At 42.0% G+C, this 21,520-nt stretch overlaps 1 protein-coding gene across 4 annotated transcripts in view; it reads left to right on the top strand.

Moving 5' to 3' along the window:
• Window positions 1-21,520, top strand: part of vps8 (VPS8 subunit of CORVET complex) — a 570,470-nt gene that overhangs the window by 96,319 nt on the left and 452,631 nt on the right. For all 4 annotated transcript variants that reach the window (XR_015757598.1, XM_043693080.2, XM_043693078.2 and 1 more), the window contains 3 exons: window positions 5,173-5,219; window positions 7,890-7,979; window positions 19,760-19,806. Coding sequence is in view for 3 of the 4 variants with exons in the window: in XM_043693080.2 (XP_043549015.2) it covers window positions 5,173-5,219; window positions 7,890-7,979; window positions 19,760-19,806 (184 nt within the window). In the remaining variant the exon portion in view is untranslated. The remainder of the gene's footprint in view (window positions 1-5,172; window positions 5,220-7,889; window positions 7,980-19,759; window positions 19,807-21,520) is intronic.

Here is a 21,520-nt window from a genome sequence, read left to right as displayed (position 1 = left end):
AGTGGGCAAAAATGAAGACTGCAGATGCTGGAGATCAGAGTCTAGATTAGAGTGGTGCTGGAAAAGCACAGCAGGTCAGGCAGCATCCGAGGAGCGGGAAATTCAACGTTTCGGGTGAAACCCTTCATCAGGAATGAAGGCAGGGAGCCTCTGAGGTGGAGAGATGAATTGGACGGGGGTGGGACTGGGGAGAAGGTAACCACGAGTACAATAGATGGATGGAGGTGGGGATGTAGGTGATAGGTCAGAGAGGAGGTTGGAGCGGATAGGTGGGAAGGAAGGTTGGCAGGTAGGACATGTCATGAGGATGGTGCTGAGCTGGAAGGTAGGAACTGGGGTAAGGTAGGTGGAGGGGAAATGAGGAAACAGGTGAAGTCCACATTGATACCCTGGGGTTGAAGTGTTCCGAGGGGAAAGATGAGGTGTTCTTCTGCCAGACATCAGGTAGTGAGGGAATGGCGACGGAGGAGGTCAAGGACCTGCATGTCCTCAGCAGAGTGGGAGGGGGTGTTGAAATATTGGACCATGTGATGGTGGGTTTAATTGGTGCATGTGTCCTGGAGATGTTCCCTAAAGGTGGGGATAAGTGAAGAGCGAACGACCTGTTTGGTGGATGGGAGGAGTGAATCCAGTTGGTGGCTGGATGGAAGGATCACTGAGAGGAATGGAAGGGAGGGGGAGAAGCTAGGAAGGGAATCTGATGATGGGAAGGAAGTTTATTTGAAATTGGAGAACTGTGTTGAGTCCTCCGGGCTGTAGCTGTCCAGATGAAAGATGAGGTATTTTTCTTCCAATTTGCGGTCTGATTCCCTGACCTCAGGTACTTTCCCCTGCAACCAGAAAAGATGTAAAAACTGCCAGTATACCATCCCCCCTCACCTCCATCCAGAGCCCCAAACAGTCCTTCTGGGTGAGACAGAGGTTCACCTGCCTCTCTTCCAACCTAGTTTACTGCATCAGATGTTCCTGATGTGGTCTTCTCTACATCGGGGAGACTGACCGTAAACTAAGGGAATGGTTCATTGAGCATCACAGTTGGGCCCGCAAGGGCCAACCGGACCTCCCAGTCACCGCTCATTTTAATTCCCCTTCCCATTCCCTTTCCAACATGACCATCCATGGCCTCCTCCATTGTCACAGTGAATTAGACCACAAATTGGAGGAACAACACCTCATCTTCTGCCTGGGCAGCTTACAGCAAAGGGGACGCATCATTGAGTTCTTCAATTTCAAATAACCTCCCTTCCCTCTCATGACTCCCTTCCCAGCCCTTACCCCTCTCTTCCATTCCTCTCATTGATTCTTCTTTCCAGCCACCAACCGGATTCATTCCTGCCATCGACCAACCAGCTCGCATCCTCTACCTGTGTTCACCTATCCTCACCCTACACCCTATCCTTTTATCTGCAGCTCCCCTTACACCCACCCTCAGTCCTGAAAAAAGATTACACTCGAAATGTTGATTTCTTCATCTCCTGATGCTGCCTGTCTTGCTGTGTTCTTCCAGCCGCCTGCTTGTCTACCTTTAAGGAATGATTGGCAAAAGTTTAAGTGCAGTTAGTACTGAAAAATCTGAACAAAATCTTAATTTGGCTCTGGCGAGACTGATTGTAAGAATGGCTTGCAAATGTAAGAGTGCATTGTCTATGAAATTAGCAATTCATTTGTTCCAGAACTTAATACATGGGATGCGATGTGGTGGTGTAGTGATTTGGATTATGTCAGCCAGGTGGACCTCATAGAATAGGAGTTCCCTGATTGAGATGTTAATCTTGTTCAGTCGGGGAGCCCTGGCTGATAGATTAAAAACATGAATGTCAGGATTCCTGCTCAGGCTAGGAGCCGGTCTGCTATAGTTTCAGTCAATCTCATGTGCCATGCACATGTAAGTGAAGGGTGACTTGGTGACGGTATACCAGCCTTCGTGGAGTTATTTCAGTGATGGGGGATGTAGTATGGTTATAATTAGTTGATGTGGTGAGGTACCAAAGATGGTCTGGTGATGTATGAAGTGAAGCTGCAGAGGACTTGGAAGCACCATTGTCTGTTGCTGTAAAATTGCTGGCATGTGCATGTTTGGATCAGTTCCCACAAATATTACTTTTTATAACCCTCACCTTGCTTGTTAATCTTAAGGCATGAGCTTATAGAACGTGCCCATGAGTTTGCTATAAAGTATCCCAACAATCAAATTTTAGAATTACTGGTTTGTATGAATGTCATTATTATAAAGGCAGAGGAAAACATTAACAGAAAGAGTAAGCAATTCATCACAACAGAAAAAATCAGCTGCAACAGTGAGGATGTTTGTGCAGATATTGCATTTTTAATAAGATACAACAAACAAAGAGAATATGGGCTGTTGTTTCTAATAAAATAAATAGTTGGCCTGATTGCATGTACTGTGTGTATATGTTTTTTTCTGAAATAACTTTACATAAAACAAAGGAGCTGCTGTGCAGACTGCCCACAGATACAGCTGAATGAAGTCAGTTTTAATTTAAATTGAATTTATTTTCCCTGAAATGGCATAAAATTAGAAACCAATTTTCCTTATTTTCACAATTACATTTGTATCTTTTGTAGTTCTCAGTTTTTTTTCGACTTTTATGATACACACTCGAAGAATTCTTTTTCCCCTGTATCAATATTCTCCATAGATACTTCTACTATTTACTTTTCTAATGTTTGTTTAAAAAAGTTGTTTCAGTGCTTTACACTTGAACTAAATTTTCCATTGTTATTGATTGGGAGTGGAAGAAAAGAAAAATCTCCTGTTACAATAATTAACTAAGTTTAGGTAACAAAATTGGAAAATAATGCAAATATAAACTGTGAAATCAAAAGATTTAGTTGTATTTTGGTTCTTCTTCAAAATAAAGTGAAACTTTAATGCACTTTTTTTTTCACTAACTGATGCATTATATCCATTCTCAGATGGGTAAAGCATCACTTTGTTGCAGACAAACCGTATTTGAGATTTTTTTTCATGAAATGTATGTTATGCCTAGTGGAGATCACACACTAGTTACTGGAATTAAATATGTTTTAATAGACTATTTCAGATAGAAACATTTGCAAAGTAGCATTGCTGCAGCAGTAGCTGTTCATTCTTAATGACTGAAGTGGAACCAAGCCATAAATAAAAAAGTGAATAATTAATTAGCTGCATAATTTACAGGCTGTTAGTACAGTAGTGTATGCCATGGGTCCATCTCCCTTTGTTGTGCTTACCATTGTTTCTAAATTAGAGTTTTATGTCATTACTATCCAGTGAATCTTTATGACATATTTTGTATGTGTTAGCTATCCAATCTAAAAGTGCGACCATTGGATTAATGGGTCGCACTCTTTTCTCTGAGTCAGAATGTTATTTGTTCATGTGCATTTCCAGAACTTGAACATGCAATTCAGGTTAGTCCTCCACGCAGCACTGTTTGAAATACCGTGTTTAGGATTGAAAATTAAACCAGGGCCCAGTCTGCACTTTGGTAACAAAGATCCCATGGTATTGCTTTTGATGAAGAACAGGGATGTTGTGCCCCATTCCCAATCAAAGTTTATCAATCCATTAACATTTCAGCAATATAACATCTAGTTGTTAATGGATCTAGGAACATAGAGGACATTTAGCAGGATATAACCAGCATGTAGATTGCAGTTGTGGGGAGAAATTGAGGAACGTTAGCACTGTTCTTCTTGGAACCAGAGGTGGTTACTAAGAAGATAAGAGGTTACAATGGAGTAGGTATGATCAAATTAGGGGGAAAAAAATGGAATGTTGTCAACTAAAAAGATTTTCACATTGAAAACAGAAACTCTTCCACTCCTTGGCCTAGCACTTAAGGTCAAGTCCAGCATTGCTCAAATGGGAACTAAAGCAACATCCAATGTTTTGAAATAGTGGGTTTTTAAAGAAAATGTGATTACACACTTCAGCCGCCTTGACGATTTCTCACTTAGGCCATCAATTTGGTTTTGAATTATTGTGGTACTGTCACTTTTGACATTTATGGCTAACTGCAACTAGAGCTACGCAGCTCTGTTTGTTTGGGATTCTGAAGGTGAAAGGACAATATTTTAGCATTACTATTGGTTCCTTGTTCCCAACTATAGGAGTGAGTCTTACGGAGATCATAAATTTTCAGGAGACAGCAGCAGAGCTCGAGGGAAGTGGTAATTTATTCATCTATTCCACTGGTACAGTACAAGGAGAGGCCAAAGACTTCCCTTGAAGCTGGCCTCAACGTGAGGGTTCAATTACCCTCTTAATCCGCAGCTCAGATCGGAAGAAAGGTCAATGACGCTGTAATTTCAAATACAGGTGTCTTTTGCACGCTTTTCTTGTAACATTAACATGGTGGCGCATACTCCCTTCCAGTGTATATTATTGGTTAATTAGTGCTGAGTTGTTAAACTCTGATTGGGTTTCCAGTGCATCATTCAATTATGCTATGATCTAAATGGGCCACATTTGGTATATAGGGAAACTGGGTAAAATCAAGGACTGCAGATGCTGGAAACCAGATTCTAGACTAGAGTGGTGCTGGAATAGATGAAGGGCTTTTGCCCGAAATATGTATTTTTCTGCTCCTCGGATGCTGCCTGAACTGCTGTGCTTTTCCAGCACCACTCTAATCTAGAATATAGGGAAACTGAACTTCCCATGGTTACTTGTGACCTTTTTTTCTCAACTGTGACAGTAATGAGATAATGGAGGCCCCTTGTAATTTAGTTTTTATACCTTTCTTTCAAATATTTCAGTGATTTTATATATAAACACTTAAGAATCTATATCTATGATTATCTTGAAGACTCTTAATTAAAACCTACTTGTAGTATTATAACTGACCGATTAGAAAAATCTTAAATTTCATTGGGATGAAATGTTCTTATCTTTAGGGTAGCAAAGAATTTTGCACATCCAATCTTACTGAAGGAACAAACTGCTATTGTCCTCTGCGCTGAGAATGCATTAAAAGGATGTTTCTCACACTCTATAATTTCTGTTAAACGTACTGCAAGCTTGTTGGGGCTGTTGTCAGTCATTTTTGCTGTACTATCATAGGTTAGCCCCAACACCAACTTCACTACTACAGATTTTCCCATAGACATATGCAAGTTGTGTGAAGCATAGATGTTCTAATTATAACCATCTCTCTTTATCCTTAGGTTTGTTTGGAGATCAGAGTAAGCGGAAGGGTGTTGTGGCTGATCGGGTAAAGTATCACTTATTAATGGGATTTGTCTTCCCTCATTTATCTATTAGAAAGTAACTTGTGTAGTGTTGAACAGTTAATTAAATGCCCAGGACCTCAGTTCATCAGAAAATGAGCTGCTGGTCTTAAATGTGCAGCTAAACTACTTAAGACTTTGATTCTCATTCAGTGTTGCTCAAGAGGGGAAGAAAGTCTAAAACTGTTGCATTGGATCACTATTAAGCCTCTGTTTGTTGAAAGAGAGGTCTAGAAGTGAAGTGGGTCTGATTGCCCTTGACATTAAGGTAGCATTTTATAGAGTTTGCTGTCAAGGAGCCGTGGCAAATCTGGAGACAATGGGAATTGGGTGGGTGAACAAAACTTGGTTGGTTGGAGTCATTTCTAGCACAAAGGAAGATGGTTTTGGTTATTAGAGGTCAATCATCTCAGCCATGTGTCATCACTGTAGGAGTTCTTCAAGGTGGTGTCCTAGGCCCAACCAGCTTCAGCGTTTCATCAACAATGTCAGAAATGGGGATGTTTGATGATTGCAGCATTCACAGCACCTCAGATACTCAAGTAGCCATATCCATATGTAGTAGGATGTGGACACTATCCAGGCTTGAAGTGATAAGTGGCGAGTAATGTTCGAACCATGAGTGCCAGTGTTATGATTACATCTCTGACAGGAGGATTACATTGATAATTGAGCCTTACTACTCTACAAGCCATAACATGAGTATAAATATTTTGTTTGTTCATCAAAATCATCATTTCTTTTCTCTTTATTAGTTATCAAGAACGGAAGAGACTTTACCTGATTTTCTCAATAAACTCAAAATAGGACATTGCAAGCAAAACTCATTTAACAAATGAGTGATCAAACTGGTTGTTAACTGAGCTACTTGAACTACATTGCTCTTAATCTGAATGCACAAACATCTATTAAATAAAACAGGCTGAGATCCAGCTCTCTAAAGGTTTATAGATGGGGGACAAAAGGGGTAAAAAGACAAAACCCTTATGGGTAAAGATTACAAATGAAAAGGATAGAATACGTTGATTTTTCATAGTTGCTTCGGTTTTCTGTCAATGAGATTGATTTGCTTAGACACAATGGTAGAAAACATCAATTTGTGTCCTCGGTTAGTTAGGTTCCCTTGTTAGCCTTTCGCAAAGACCATTCCCTCCAAGATACCATGGTCCAATCCTCCTTTACTCTCAAAGCCTCACGGCACCTTCTCTGCAACCAAAGAAGGCGAGACACCTATCTGTTTACTTCCTCCCTCCTCCGTATCCAAGGGCACAAACACAACTTCCAAGTGAAGCAGCGTTTTACCTGCACTTCACTCAATCTAGTTCACTGTATTCACTGCTCAGAATGTCGTCTCCACTCCATTTGGGAAACAAAGCATAGACTGGGTGACTGCTTCACAGAACACCTACGTTCTGCCCACAAAAAAGGCCGTGAGCTGTCCAGTTGCCTGCCACTTCAATATACCACCCTGTTCCTTGGCCAACATCTCTCTCTCAGGCTTGCTGCATGCTCCAGTGAAGCTCAGCACAAACTGGAAGGACAGCACCATGTTTTCTGCTTGGGAACTCCACAGCCTTCTGGACTCAGTATCGAATTCAACAATTTTAGAGCATAGGGCATCTTCTCCTCTGTCCTTACCCCAACCTCTACACACCGGGTCTTGTTATCACAGAGTCATATAACACGGAAACAGACCCTTCGGTATGCTACTTTAATCACTAATAGTCTTCATTAGCAGCCACTCATTCTTCAAGGCTGTCCAAGTGTTCTTCTCTCTCTTTGGGCTCTATCTCCACCTATCGGTTATTCCTCACCCCCTCTGCCCCCGCCTGATCTTCTGCATGAAAACCAACTTCTTCCAAGCTGCCATCAGTTCTGAAGAGGGGTCACTGGATCAGAAATGTTAACTCTGATTTCTCTCCACGAATGCTGCCAGACCCTTGCTGAGATTTTCCAGTAATTTCTGCTTTTGTTTCTGTCATGTAACAGTGCTTTTAAGCAGCATATGGTGACCTACATTCATTTTCATTATTGTTAAATAAACGTTTCTACACCAAAACGGACCATTCAGTCTGTTTATTAGTGATTATCTTGTACTTTTGCCTCCTGCATCTAGAATTACTTGCAAGTGGACTGCTTTCTTGGACTCTTTCTCAATCTAGACAAATTTTGACAAGTCATTGACAAGTCCTTTTATTTTTTGGCAAGTAGAACATAGAGAACATAAGAAAGTAAAGCAAAAGTAGATGATTTGGCCAATCAAACTGCTCCACCATACAACTAAATCCACCTTGATGTCCTCAATATCTGTAAATTTGTTGACCTGTGTTTTCGACTTACTCAACAACTGAACCTCCATCGCCCTTTGGGGTTGAGAATTTCAGAAATCCACTACCCTGAATTTGAAGAAATTCCTCCTTATCTCTGGCTTGAATGGCCTCTCTTTTTTCTGTGACTGTGTTCTCTCCAGCTTGTTCACACTTTCCTGATAAATATAGTACTTTTAGTTCTGGTATCAGAAAATTCTTTTTGCCATCACCTTCCATACTTTTCTAGCCATTTTGTAGCATGGTGACTCGATATGTGCCCAGTACTCCCCAGACATGTTTAGACGTTTTGTATTATACTGACTTATTTTAAAATCTTTCTTTTAGATGGCAGAAATCCTACTTCAGTATGCTGACCGAGCTCTGAAGAGGTGCCCTGAGCAAGGCAAGCTTCAGGTTATGGAGCAACATTTTGAGGTAAGTGCATATGTCTTACTTAAAAAGAAAGTTTCATGAAATGGGTTTCAATTAAAGTACATGGAAAAGTCATGAGTTAAAGCATATTGTTAGTTTACATTTGTTTATATTTATTTTCATGGACAGGGTTACGTTGGACGCAATAATTCTGTGGCTTGTGTCCCTGATAGAACAGTTAATATGGTCTAGCTAAGCTCAATGTGTTGATGGTATTTGCCTTCTACAGCACATCAGTATATAGCTAGTGTATTTCCTTTATCTGTAGTAATAATCAATACAGGGAGAAAGTGAGAACTGCAGATACTGGAGATCAGAATTGAGAGTGTGTTGCTGGAAAAGGTCAGCCAGTATCTGAGGAACAGGAGAATCGATGTTCCCTTCATCAGGAATTGGCTTATTCCTGAAATGTCAATTCTCCTGCTTCTTGGATGCTGCCTGACCTGCTGTGCTTTCCCAGCAACACACTTTCAACTAAAATCAACACACATCTGCACATTTCATGATACCTACCCATGAGTTTTCTGTTTCACTTTATTACAAACTTTCTTTCTATGTCTTTGTTGTCTTGACTGTCGGCACTGTGGGTTCTTGACCTAGAAGGGCGATGAAGAAACTTAAGCTGGAGCTAGGCATATGAACTTGATCAACTAATGTGAGAAAATAGTTGTCTGTAGTTAGAAATCTTCATTTCTACAGCTCACTGTTTGTATTCTTAGGGCCAATATATAATCCAGCCATACCAATCAGATGTCCAAGGCTAGTGTTCATTTATTTGATCATAGCTGGCATTAAAAGGACTATAGTTAGTTTAAGTGCACAGAAAGAGATGGCAAAATTAGCTTCATCCACCAGTACTGACCTCTATCCATTCACCTCACTTTGAAAGTGTACGCTTGAGTAATGTGTGTGGCAGCGGCCTCCGGATTGGCTGAATTGCCGTTTGTGAACTGACTAGTCTGTAAATATTTACTCCTTGATTCTTAATGTAGGGTAACTACTTGGGCAAGGTACTGGAGACTGCCTAGTAGACTGTGAGCCATAACCCTGTGCTCCAAGGAATGAGTAGAAATGGAGGATGAGGCAATGACTGGGAACTCTGTTTAGCTTTCTGAAAAATGACTTTTGACTTAATTTTTGATTGTAGATGGGATATTTTATTGAACATCGTAATGGAATATTAAGCATATGATTTGTGGTGCAAGTGTGAATTGTGGATGCTCGAGCTTTTGAAACCTTAAGTCTCCATGACTTTCCGATGACCTGATTTTTCATATTAATATTTATGTAGTAATGATCAGCCTGTGGAAAGAATATTGGATGTAACAAAGGTATTCAAAGGTGTTAGAAGGAAGATGCATTTAATCGTGGTAATGTGTTTCAGTTTGCTACAAGCTCAAGAACTGGATGTGCAAACTCAAATTTAAGGGAGAGAGAGTGTACAGACTGATCAGACTTGACTACCTTATGCATTGAGAATTTGAGAAATGACCTGTCCAAGGCTGCAGTGGAGGTAGACTTGAAGGGAAATTGGATAACTCGAATAACTTTACTGGTCTCCCACATACCTTTGGGGATAGATGCTTGAGGGCAAGGGCTACCCATTTAAAAAAAAATGTCACTCGCGCCTGTGAGTTGTTCTGCAAAATGATTTCTTCCATAATGAGGAAGCCAAACATATATTAGGTAACTGCTTTGAGAACTCCAGTAGCTGTAAATTGTGAATTATCTTAATCATGTATTTGCTATGTCAGCAGTAGGCCTTTCTCATTATCCTACCCAGGGAAATATATGTAATTAAACAGGCTGAATTTGGGTAATTGAAAATCTAAGTGCAGAAAATATTTGAGGTTGGAGTGTGAGACATTGAGGAATTAAGGTGATCTCTAGTCCTCCAATGTAAACACCAAGCTTGACTGAAGCTTGAATATTGTAAATAGTTAAGAGTTTAACAGTGTTGATAACTGTTCAAAAAGTGAAAGAAACCAATTTTGCTAGCTGTGGTCCTCACATGTAGTCTTGAAGGTCTCCAGTTGCTTCAGGCACCTGTCACTCAGAATATAAGGGGTAGAAGGAGTTTGTATAATGGGCTGTTTCAGGGAATGACTCTCTTAGATAAACTCTGTGATCCTTTTACTTGCAGTATCAATAGTGCAGCTGAATAGTTGAAGGATGGGAAGTACTGACAGCTGCTGCTACACATGTTTGCTCTCCACTGATGGGTCATGAGCAAAGTTACATATTTTGTAAACTGTGATAATGCAAAGTTCAGAACAACTCAGACAGTTGCTGTCACTCAATGTCCATTTCCAGTCAGTTTGTGCTACCAAAAGCTTGATTAATTGCGTCCCCTTCAGCTTGTGTGATTGATATGTTCGTAGAGGCACATGCAATCTTGACTGATGAGTGTATGTGTTGTGTCCAAAGACTGCAATCTTAAACAGTTTGCCTGCTTTGATTTTCCCTAAACTAGTTAGGATTGCCTGATTATAGAGTAATGCTTAGAATGTCATGTTTTGCAATAGCACAGTGTATCTGTCCACATTTTGAAAAATGAATGGCAGATTTTTGATAAAAATATCACCATGAGGACTTAAAATGTCACTGCTCACACAAATTATGTGAAATCTGTAAACTAACTTGGATTGCTGTAGAATAGAGACCAACAGCAGAATGTTCTCATAATTTGGCTGAGTGTTAATTTGGGGAAATTTTCATGAAGGGTTTTGCTGTGTGGGCATGGTGACTTTTGTCTACCAGTCTTCTCTTGCTCACCTCATCATTTATGCGTCCTGTTTCTGTGGTGCTGTTTGCATTAAAGTGTGTGCTCGGGTAGAAGTGCTCACTGTTATCAGATGTCCCAAGCATTGAAGCTATGGGCACCATATCAAAAACATAGCTGCATCCACTTTAAAAGCTGTAAGCCAAGAATTACCATTCAATGTGTATTGTTGGACTGCATTTGAAAAGAGGTGGCTATTAGGCACCACCTCCTATCTTCTAGCAAAAACTCTGCCATTGTACACACCTCTCACCCAGAGTAATTGTCTATTACTCTCACTCTTGCACACAGCATGTTCCCTCAATGGCTATCACTCACCCAAACCTCCTAAAGTGCTCTGTAATCTTCTGCTCGGGCTATATTCTACCCCACTCATCTTTCTTGCCATCACTACCAGTTCTTCCAGCTAATTTCATCTCCCTCAGTCTCTCCATTGTCTCATTGCAGGAGAAAATGTCTTATAATAGATTAGCAAATCCGTTCATTTTCCACTGACATTTTAGCTGTAGGACCAGTTTAATTGATGACCATGCCAAAGGTAAGGAGCCTCTTCATGCATCTGTGGAATCTCTCAATCCTCACATCACAAATGTATCAAGGATACTATTAATTAAGTTTGGGCCAGTACAAACTATATCATCTCTGTGCTTGACTTGTAGGAGACCTCATTATGGGACAATGGGATTTTCCAATGTTGTTGGGTTCCCCACGTGTAGGGTGCTATAGACTGGATACGCACCACATTAAGAGTGCCATACTATATTGCATCCAACTTCATTAACAGTATAGAATTCCACTTAAACAATGACCAAGTCATGATCTGTGAGGTTTGAACCAAGTATCCATGCTGCTGCCATCATGCCTGTCTTCCTGATAATTCTGAAGTTTCTGTCTCATTCCAAGAGCTGACTCCCACACAATGAAGCCTGCTGGATGACAAGAGCTACTCTCTTCAACTGTTCTCAGTCTGCACCTTCAATGTGCTTTTGTCATGTAGAGAAAAAGACAATGGTATCAGTACTCTCTGAGCTTCGTAAAGCTCCTCTGCATCCTGGGGTGAACTTCTGTAATTTCTCCATGAAGAGGCTGTTTGTTGACCCTGGGCTGCTGGTGTAGCTGAATCTCCTCAATTTGTCTGCACTGTCTTTGTATGATGGTCACACTGATGAAAGCACGTGTTGCATCCATTTCGGAAGGGTGCAATTCATCTATGTGGAAACTTTCAAAATGTAACACCTTATGAGTGGAGTTGTTCCTGAGCAGTGTAACAAATGCAAATGAGACTTTAGCAAAGCACACCCTATTTGAAAGGCCAGATAGAATATGGAGGTCTCCCAAAGGATGGCCCTGATATGCCTCCATGTGGACTTCTGAGATAAGCATATAAATCTTCATCGCGAAACACGTACCACAAATCCATTAGTATGTTACCATGATAGGAATACTAATCTTTGATACCCCTGATGCCAGCTCACACATTGCTCACAAAATGTGACATTGACTATAAAGCCTCATGTTCTTGCATACTTACAATTAGCTGAGAGAGGAAAGCATCGCCCTGGACTTGAAGAATATGGACCCTTCGAACCTGAATGCGCCAAGTGTCTGACTGACCTCGGCCGACCCTGAGATTGGACAATGCCGTTGATTGTCCATAATCCCCTTTCATTCAACTTAGCTGTGTCTGAGCCTAAGGGGAACATTGCTATCAGGTTGATGCCATGTAGTGTGATTATTGCAGAGCTGCTGGCACATGCTGTGGTGGTGACTTTTACAGAGCACAACATTGTATGTCAACATGGTCATTCCCTCATTGTCTAGGTTAGAGTGGTGCTGGAAAAACACAGGAAGTCAGGCAGCATCCGAGGAGCAGGAAAATCGACGTTTCCGGGTCTGCCCGAATCATCGATTTTCCTGCTCTTTGGATGCTGCCTGACCTGTTGTGCTTTTCCAGCACCACTCTAATCTAAACTCTGATTTCCAGCTTCTGCAGTCCTCACTTTTGCCTAGTTGATTCATTCCCTCATTGTACCCTGCCAGCAACCATGACAAGCTGTCTGGCTTTCTATCAGACCTAAGATGTAAGGCAAGGCGGTGATGATGTGATCCTGTAACTTCTGCATGAAGCAGCAGTGCACTAAAAGGCAGACATACTATGAGTGTTCAAGCAGGGGAACCTCCATTATCCGCACGAGATGGGCGGGCACTATTTCATTCAGATAATCGATTTTTCGGTTAATCGATTAAATGCCTTTCCTCTGGGGCTTGGAGTTTTAAAGTCTGCTCCCTGTTCAGGAGACTGCAGCAGCACACATTGTGTGAAACCTACCCCCCCCCCCTCCACCACCACTACCACCATCCAGCACTGCCCCAACAAACCAATCCAACAGTCACCCCGCCCCCAGCACAAAGCATGCAAGCCCCCGCCCCCTGCCTGTCCCCAGAACCCTGACCAACCCCCCCCCAGTCCCCAATCAGGTCCAATCCCGTTGCCTGCCCCCCAACCCCGTATAACACCGCCCCTGCCCCCAACCCTGTCTGACCCCGCCCCCACCATCCAATCCTGCCCCCGACCCTCGTCCCCAACCCTGTCTGACCCCGCCCCCACCATCCAATCCTGCCCCCGACCCTCGTCCCCAACCCTGTCTGACCCCGCACCCCCACCATCCAATCCCACCCCCCCCCCCCCCCGACTGTCGCCCCCAACCCCGTCCAACGCCGCGCCCCCCCCACCCTCGTCTACCCCTACCCTCTCTCCGGGGCAGCAGAGCTGTACACCAACACCAAGGCCACTGCTGCAGCTGCCTTTGTGGAGTAAGTCTCCAAATAGCGTACAGACACAGCCACAGCCACAGCCACAACTTTTAACTGCAGCTTTTTGACAGGTTCCACGTTTGTCCTGCACAGGACAATGTTGGAGAGATTATTCCTGAGAAGCGGTGGGGTGGCTGGGAGTTGTTAGTGGTTTAGGGTACACCCCTGTGTGGAACTCCAGGGAAAGTGTGCGAAGAGAGAGCGTGCGGGAGGTCAATCATTTAGAGACGGTGCCTGTTTAATCACTGTAAACAAAAGACGCAATCACTGTTGAAAACTCGTCTTTGATGTAATGTTTCTATTGGGACCTCGAGATCTCCTTTGGATAATCCGATTTTCAGATAATTGGTATTCGGATAATCAACGTTCCTCTGTAAATGTAAAATGATTCAATGTGAAGAAAACAAATTAAAAGCCTTGAGATGGAACCTGTGTAAATGCGTGAGATAGGTGTGTGCACTGAGCGCAGACAGACCTGGCATCATGATCACAATGTAAGGTGCCATTTGCCCCAGAGTTCAGTGGTGAAGAGCTGAAGGGTCTTCTGCAGTACTCTGAGATTGGCCGTGATGATTTGCTGAGCAGTTGGTGTTTTGCTGATGCTGACTTCTGTGGATGTAGAGCGGAGGAGGCCACTGTCCCTAGGGGCCTGAGATTTTGGTGAACGCTGGTCAGTGTGATGGCCTAGTTAAAATGTTGGTATGCTGTGCTGGCATGGTAAGTGCTGAGACCTTTAAGTCAGGAATTGGTGAAGTCTAGTTTCTCATCGGTACTTGGGGCCTTGTGAATTATTCATTCGTGGGACGTGGATGCACTGGCTGGGCCAGCATTTACTGCCTGTCCTTAGTTGCCCTTGAGTTGCTTTCTTGAATTGCTACAGTCAACATGCTGTCAATATAATGTCATTTAATTTGCTGGCATGCAGGGCCTAACCTTTGAAATGCATGTTGTCTAGTTGTAGTGTTTTGGTTGGAGCACATTCCTAATTATAGTGGTATGTGAATTGATCTCCAGACATCACAGCTGAATATTCGCAAGTCTAAGTGAAAAGCAGATTTTCTTTGTTTCACATCCAAGATGCCAAAACCAGGCAGATGTTATTATTGGCTGTGAAACAGAAAATCTCAGACCACAAGAGGTGAAACATAGAAAAGTGACATTAAACCTTTTTGAATATTAGCTATTTATATCCACATGATGTTCTTATGTGCAACATTTCATCCCTCAGCTGTGTTAACACCATCAATAGAGAGAACAATTCCACTCAACGTTCAGTATTCTGAAAGGATCCAAACTGTCTTAATTGGTTCAAATCAGAGACAGTTTTTTTTTGTGTGATAATAGGGTTTGCATAGTATGCTGAGAACAACTAGGAATGGTTTCACCAGCTAATTACCTGACTAGGCAGCAGAATCATTTTCTCTCATTGTTATTCTTAGGGCTGAACACGAACTAGAATTTACTCCCACTCCATTCATTGGTAGTTCCTCCCAGTGCTAATCTTATTTGTGCCTCCTATATATTCCCTTCACATTCGGGGAGCAGGAGTGAGTGCAGAAGAGAGAGGGGAGCAGCAAACAGGGAGCAGACTGCAAGTGAATGTATTGAGAGCAGCATTGTGTTATTTTCTGTCTTGATGCAGACAGATGCCTGTAATATCTCTGAGAGTGCTTTAGGACATTCTGTAGTTGCGATAGGCGATAAAAATGAAAGCCTATATTTATAATGGAAGAGGCTGCGTTTCCCAATAGGCTGCTAAATTGTATTTCACATCTTAGATCAGACCTTGGGAAAGATTTCACTCTATTTAACTATAGGTTTGGATTATCTCAAACCTGGCTTCTAATGTGAACTGCTAGTCTATCCTCAAATGCAATTTCAAAAGACTGTTTATCATGAAATTGCAACAGGGATATTAGTGAACAAATTGTTGTGCTTCTGTGAAGTACCTTGCTTTCGGCATAACTGCTAGGCCATTTTTAAAACAAACAGATTAAGCTTCACATCAAATTTCAGTGACAGACATGTAAAGGGTTCATAGTATGATTTCTCAGTTTATATGATTTAATATCCATCAGCTCAGTTCATATATTTTAAGAAGTTTGATTTGAACTGATCTTTCGAGAAATTTGCTGAAATTTGTTTCTTCCAAATATGAATGTACAAATTGAACATAAGATGGCACTGAAAATCCTTCCATATGCCTAATGTTGCCCAGCTTGGTGTTCAGTCCTTTTAAATATTTTAATCAGACTCCACCCTCCACCCCCCCCCCCCCCCTCCCCAACCTTTTTCAGAATAACGTTTGCGAAAGTCTCAGAATGAAATGAGATGCAGATGATCCATTCAGCTGATACGAGAGTGTTAATGAAAACATATGGGCGGCACGGTGGCTCAGTGGTTAGCACTGCTGCATCACAGCACCCGTGTCTGTGTGGGTTTCCTCCACTTTCCTCCCACAGTCCAAAGATGTGCAGGTCAGATGAATTGGCCATGGTAAATTGCCCATAGTGTTAGGTGCATTAGTCAGAAGGAAATGGGTTTGCGCGGGTTACTCTGCGGAGGGTCTGTGTGGACTGGTTGGGCCGAAGGGCCTGTTTTCACACTGTAGGGAATCTAATCTAATTGAATATAATACTGCAAGATCAATGGATGACACAGACATTTGATAATTTGGGTCAGCTGACAATGCATGTGAAGCTGTTTGTTAATGAAACAGTAATGTTTGATTTTAAAAAAGTGAAAAAGAATGCTGAATAAAAAAATAATTACATGTACATTATAGATCCATCATAAACAAGCTGCAAAGAGACAGATTATATTTTGGGCATTTGCACAAAGAATTGAACTTGGCAAATGTCACTGTTTAAAGTTTTAATAAAAGTTTTGATGCCCTCAATGGTAGAGCACTTAGTCAGCTTGTTCTATATAAATGAGGTTAGATTGGTTAATGATGAGATGCAACTGCATGAAAATAGAGTCTTTGCCACTTATTTTCAAAGTTCTGTTTTAGCCTTTGAAAACTTAAGGGGAAGTTTGGACTTTTTTTGACTTTAAGAAACTCATTCTTCCATTCTCGCCATGTTATCGTTTTTGTCCATGCTGCCTAGACTAGAAACATTCTGTTGCAACAAACCAAATAGAGATCAACAAACCAATAGAACCAAATTTAGTGAATGATCTCAAAGAGAATCTAATGGGCAAGGTTTCACTTTTTGCATCTTTGACTTTAATAATCAAATTTAAACTGAATGGCACAATTTTCAAACGGCTATCAGCAAGAGAAAGAAAAGACCTATGCTGTTTTGCACAAATCTTTTTAAGTGACAGGCAAGACTACTAAAGTATGAGAAATCCTGGTCTGTGCAAATAATTGCATAGTGTACAAAAGGTAAGAGGTCATTTTAAATCTATATGAAATGTGAATTTGACCTTAGCTAAGTATTATGTCCAATTCTGGCATCACACTGTAGAAAATTGAGACTTCAGATTTTGAGTACAGAAGGGATTTACTGGGAGGTCAGAGGTTGTGGTATTGCAAATACACAAGAGGCTGGGTTTGTTTTCCTTGGAGCAAAGAGAATGAAGACGCTATTTGATTAACGCTGTTTAAAATAAAGTATTTGAGTGATTAAATTAGGAAAAACAGTTTTCAATGGCTAATAACCAGAGCACTCAGGCTTTACAAAAGTGGTAAAAGAACTTGAGTTGACATTGTATGCTTTGCTTTACCAAACAGTGTATATCAGATACTGTTATAGCCTTCAGGGGAGAATGGAGAAATAGATGAAGCAGAAACTATGGTAGGGATATGATGGATGAATGAATGGAGGTTTGGAACTAAGCAGTTTGTTCTTTGAAAGATCAGGCACAGCGTGATAGAGTAAATGGCATCCTTCTAAGTTGTTCCATTCTGTGGATGCCATGATTTTGATAAGTAATCAACTAATTGGTACATGAGACTCTTGTGTGATATTTAATGCACAGATATTATATGTTTGACATGACAGATGAAAGTCTTTTAACCAGAAATTAGACCCAGATATAAAATTTGTGTGTCACAAAATGAAATACTTTTGAAGTGCATTATTTGAATAGTTTCCCCCTATAACTGCAATCAGTACTGGCAGATTCTCACAAAGCGCAGCAGGTCAGGCAGCATCCAAGGAGCAGGAGAATCGACATTTTGGGCATAAGCCCTTCTTCAGGAATGAGGAAGGTGTGCCAAGCAGGCTAAGATAAAAGGTAGGGAGGAGGGACTTGGGGAGGGGCGTTGGGAATGCGATAGGTGGAAGGAAGTTAAGGTGAGGGTGATAAGGTGAGGGTGATAGGCTGGAGAGGGGTTGGGGGCAGAGAGGTCGGGAAGAAGATTGCAGGTCAAGAAGGCGGTGCTGAGTCCGAGAGTTGGGACTGAGATAAGGTGGGAGGGGGGGAAGGGGAAATGAGGAAGCAATTCCTTCGTCTCCGCCGCATCTGCTCCCAGGAGGACCAATTCCAATACCGAACAACCCAGATGGCCGCCTCCTTCAAAGACCGCAATGTCCCCTCAGATGTGGTGGTTGATGCTCTCCACTGCATCTCCTCCACTTCCCGCTCCTCCGCCCTTGAACCCCGCACCTCCAATCGCCACCAGGATAGAACCCCACTGGTCCTCACCTACCACCCCACCAACCTCCTGATACATCGTATCATCCTTCGTTATTTCCGCCACCTCCAAACAGACTCCACCACCAGGGATATATTTCCCTCCCCTCCCCTATCAGCGTTCCGGAAAGACCACTCCCTCCGCGACTCCCTCGTCAGGTCCACATCCCCCACCAACCCAACCTCGACTCCCGGCACCTTCCCCTGCAACCGCAAGAAATGCAAAACTTGCGCCCACACCTCCCCCCTCACTTCCCTCCAAGGCCCCAAGGGATCCTTCCATATCCGTCACAAGTTCACCTGCACCTCCACACACATCATTTATTGCATCCACTGCACCCAATGTGGCCACCTCTACATTGGGGAGACAGGCCGCCTACTTGTGGAACGTTTCAGAGAACACCTCTGGGACACCCGCACCAACCAACCCAACCACCCCGTGGCTGAACACTTCAACTCCCCCTCCCACTCCGCCAAGGACATGCAGATCCTTTTGGCCTCCTCCATCACCAGACCATGGCAACACGACCCTTGGAGGAAGAGCGCCTCATCTTCCGCCTAGGAACCCTCCAATCACAAGGGATGAATGTAGATTTCTCCAGCTTCCTCATTTCCCCTCCCCCCCCACCTTATCTCAGTCCCAACCCTCGGACTCAGCACCGCCTTCTTGTCCTGCAATCTTCTTCCAGACCTCTCCGCCCCCACCCCCTCTCCGGCCTATCACCCTCACCTTAACCTCCTTCCACCTATCGCATTCCCAACGCCCCTCCCCCAAATCCCTCCTCCCTACCCTTTATCTTAGCCTGCTTGGCACACCTTCCTCATTCCTGAAGAAGGGCTTATGCCCGAAACGTCGACTCTCCTGCTCCTTTGATGCTGCCTGACCTGCTGCACTTTTCCAGCAACACATCTTTCAGCTCTGACCTCCAGTATCTGCAGTCCTCACTTTCTCCTAGATTCTCACAAAGCTCAACATAATAAAAAAGCAGTGAATAAGAATTTTTGGTGATGCTGATTAAAGATTTAGATGTGACCCCATTACAAAATTGCAATCTCTTTGATAATATTTCCAACAATCCAGAAGTCTGTTTGTACTTCAGTGAAACTGCTTTCTGCCCTGGTGTTCAACCTTAACTTTGACACCAGATCAGAAGGCTTATCATTTAGTATCGTCAACAGGAATGTCTGAAACCTAATGGAATGATGAGAGAGGGGATTAATATTATTAATTGAGTTAATTGAGTGAGATTGGTTGTATAAAAATCTGGTGGTTTTATGGAGTGTGGTCGGCTAAAATAAAGCTCTCACTACAAGTGATTCTGTTTTAACACAATTATCTTGCAGTGTGTAACAGCAAAGTGGTGCCAACTGAACTATTGTGCCAGAATTCTGGAGTGATTCTACTGCATTTCAAATAGAACTATTTGAGACGAAAATAGGAGTCTTCAACCTCTATTCAAGAAATCAGAGTGATTCTATTATGTTGTTACGATCAGACTTCGAATGGTTTAATTGACTTGTTTTATCATGATTTCTTCTGCAGGACATGGTACCTGTCATGGTTGATTATTGTCTCTTGCTCGAACGCATGTAAGTCTCAGATGGGTTTTCTTTCATGAATTTTGATTCTTTTAGTCGATATATATTACATGTAAAGTATACCATATTTGATATGTTAAATAAATTTTCATTTTTTGACTTTGGTTTGAAAAGAAAATTTTTGCAAATATTGGTATTTTGGTCCTTTTCTCAAATTTGAGTTTTATTCTGATTCTGAAGACATGGTTAGGCCCCTAAAATTTAACATTATTGTCATCATGATCAAAATATTTTAAATGCTTGCTTCTGAGAGTGTAAGCAATCCTGTAACATATAATGGCTTCACCCTTGAACTGAGTGGTGTATTACTGCTTTGGGAAGCAGATTTTCCACCTTGTATTAGATTCTTTGATGACTGAGAAATTAAATTGATTTTATGCCCAAAGAAATAATCCATCTATAATCTTTGCCCTTACCACCCCTACTCATGGCTAAATATTCCTGAAGACATTATGATGTTGTGGTGCCACCATTTTACATTGCTTTAAGCTGTCTTAAGCAGTTAACTGTATAACTGGTGAAAATCTGCCCCAAAAATGGACTCCAGTGATTGCAGCTGATGTATATTATATTAATAATCTCCCTTTGCACAGTTGGTGCTTAAATTCTGTGTTTCCTATTCTAGAAGCATGCCATATGTTGTATTCAAAATAGTACTTTTTGATTAGTTTCCTGTATGTGACTATCCCAATTAGTAAAGGGTGCTCAGTCCAGCTTTGAGACTTTGAAATATTTTGCCAACTGCTGTTTTTGTGTTTTGAAACAACATTGCTGCTGTTTGTATAACATACAAGTGAGCAGTGTTGAAAGTCAATACATGGAATAGATGTAGGATGGATTCAAGCTCACCGTTCACTTGGTATTTAGCTTGTGTTTATGTTCATTGATGCAAAATATTCAGAAAAGGTAGATGGTTAGGACAGAGTTCCCCACTAAGTTAAAGTTAAGAAACAAAAAAAAAATGCCCGCACAACCAGGGATCTTTTCTTAGCCTCAAAATAGCAAGACTGGATTTGGAAAAGGCAGATTGTGTTAGATTAGATTCCCTACAGTGTGGAAACAGGCCCTTCGGCCCAACAAGTCCACACCGACCCTCCGAAGAGTTACCCACCCAGACCCATTTCCCTCTGACTAATGCACCTAACACTATGGGCAGTTTAGCATGGCCAATTCTCCTAACCTGCCCATCTTGTGGATTGTGGGAGGAAACCGGAGCACCCGGAGGAAACCCACGCAGACACGGGGAGAATATACAAACTCCACACAGACAGTCACCTGAGGCTGGAATCGAACCTGGGTCCCTGGTGCTGAGAGGCAACAGTGCTAACTACTGAACCGCTGTGCCACTCCTTTATTGAATTTTTTTTATGGAAGTAATTTTAAATTCTGATGAAGGAACTGCAGTGGATGGTGTCTGCAGGGAATTTAGAAAGTATTTGTGAACAAAGTTGTTGCTCATGGAAAAGTTTCAGGTTGCGGGAAAAAGAAATTTGCTCAAGAAAACAGCGAGTTGTGGTAAGGGGTTACTTTTTAGTCTGGAGGATGGTAGATGGTAGTGTTTCCCAGGGGACAGTGCTAAGGATACATTTGTTTTGTCTATTAATGGCACAGATTTTGGACATTCAAATCAATTTTCAAAAGTTACCAATTATACCAAACAGGGAAGAGTGACAAATGATACAAATAGTCTATGATACACAGTCAG

The sequence above is a fragment of the Chiloscyllium plagiosum genome, unplaced genomic scaffold (assembly GCF_037043375.1).
Source record: "Chiloscyllium plagiosum isolate Xiang-an unplaced genomic scaffold, Cpla_swu_hap1 HiC_scaffold_7, whole genome shotgun sequence".
Classification (NCBI taxonomy): domain Eukaryota; kingdom Metazoa; phylum Chordata; class Chondrichthyes; order Orectolobiformes; family Hemiscylliidae; genus Chiloscyllium; species Chiloscyllium plagiosum.
The sequence above is the reverse complement of the archived record's forward strand: the minus strand, read 5'-3'. Positions and strand labels throughout refer to the sequence as shown.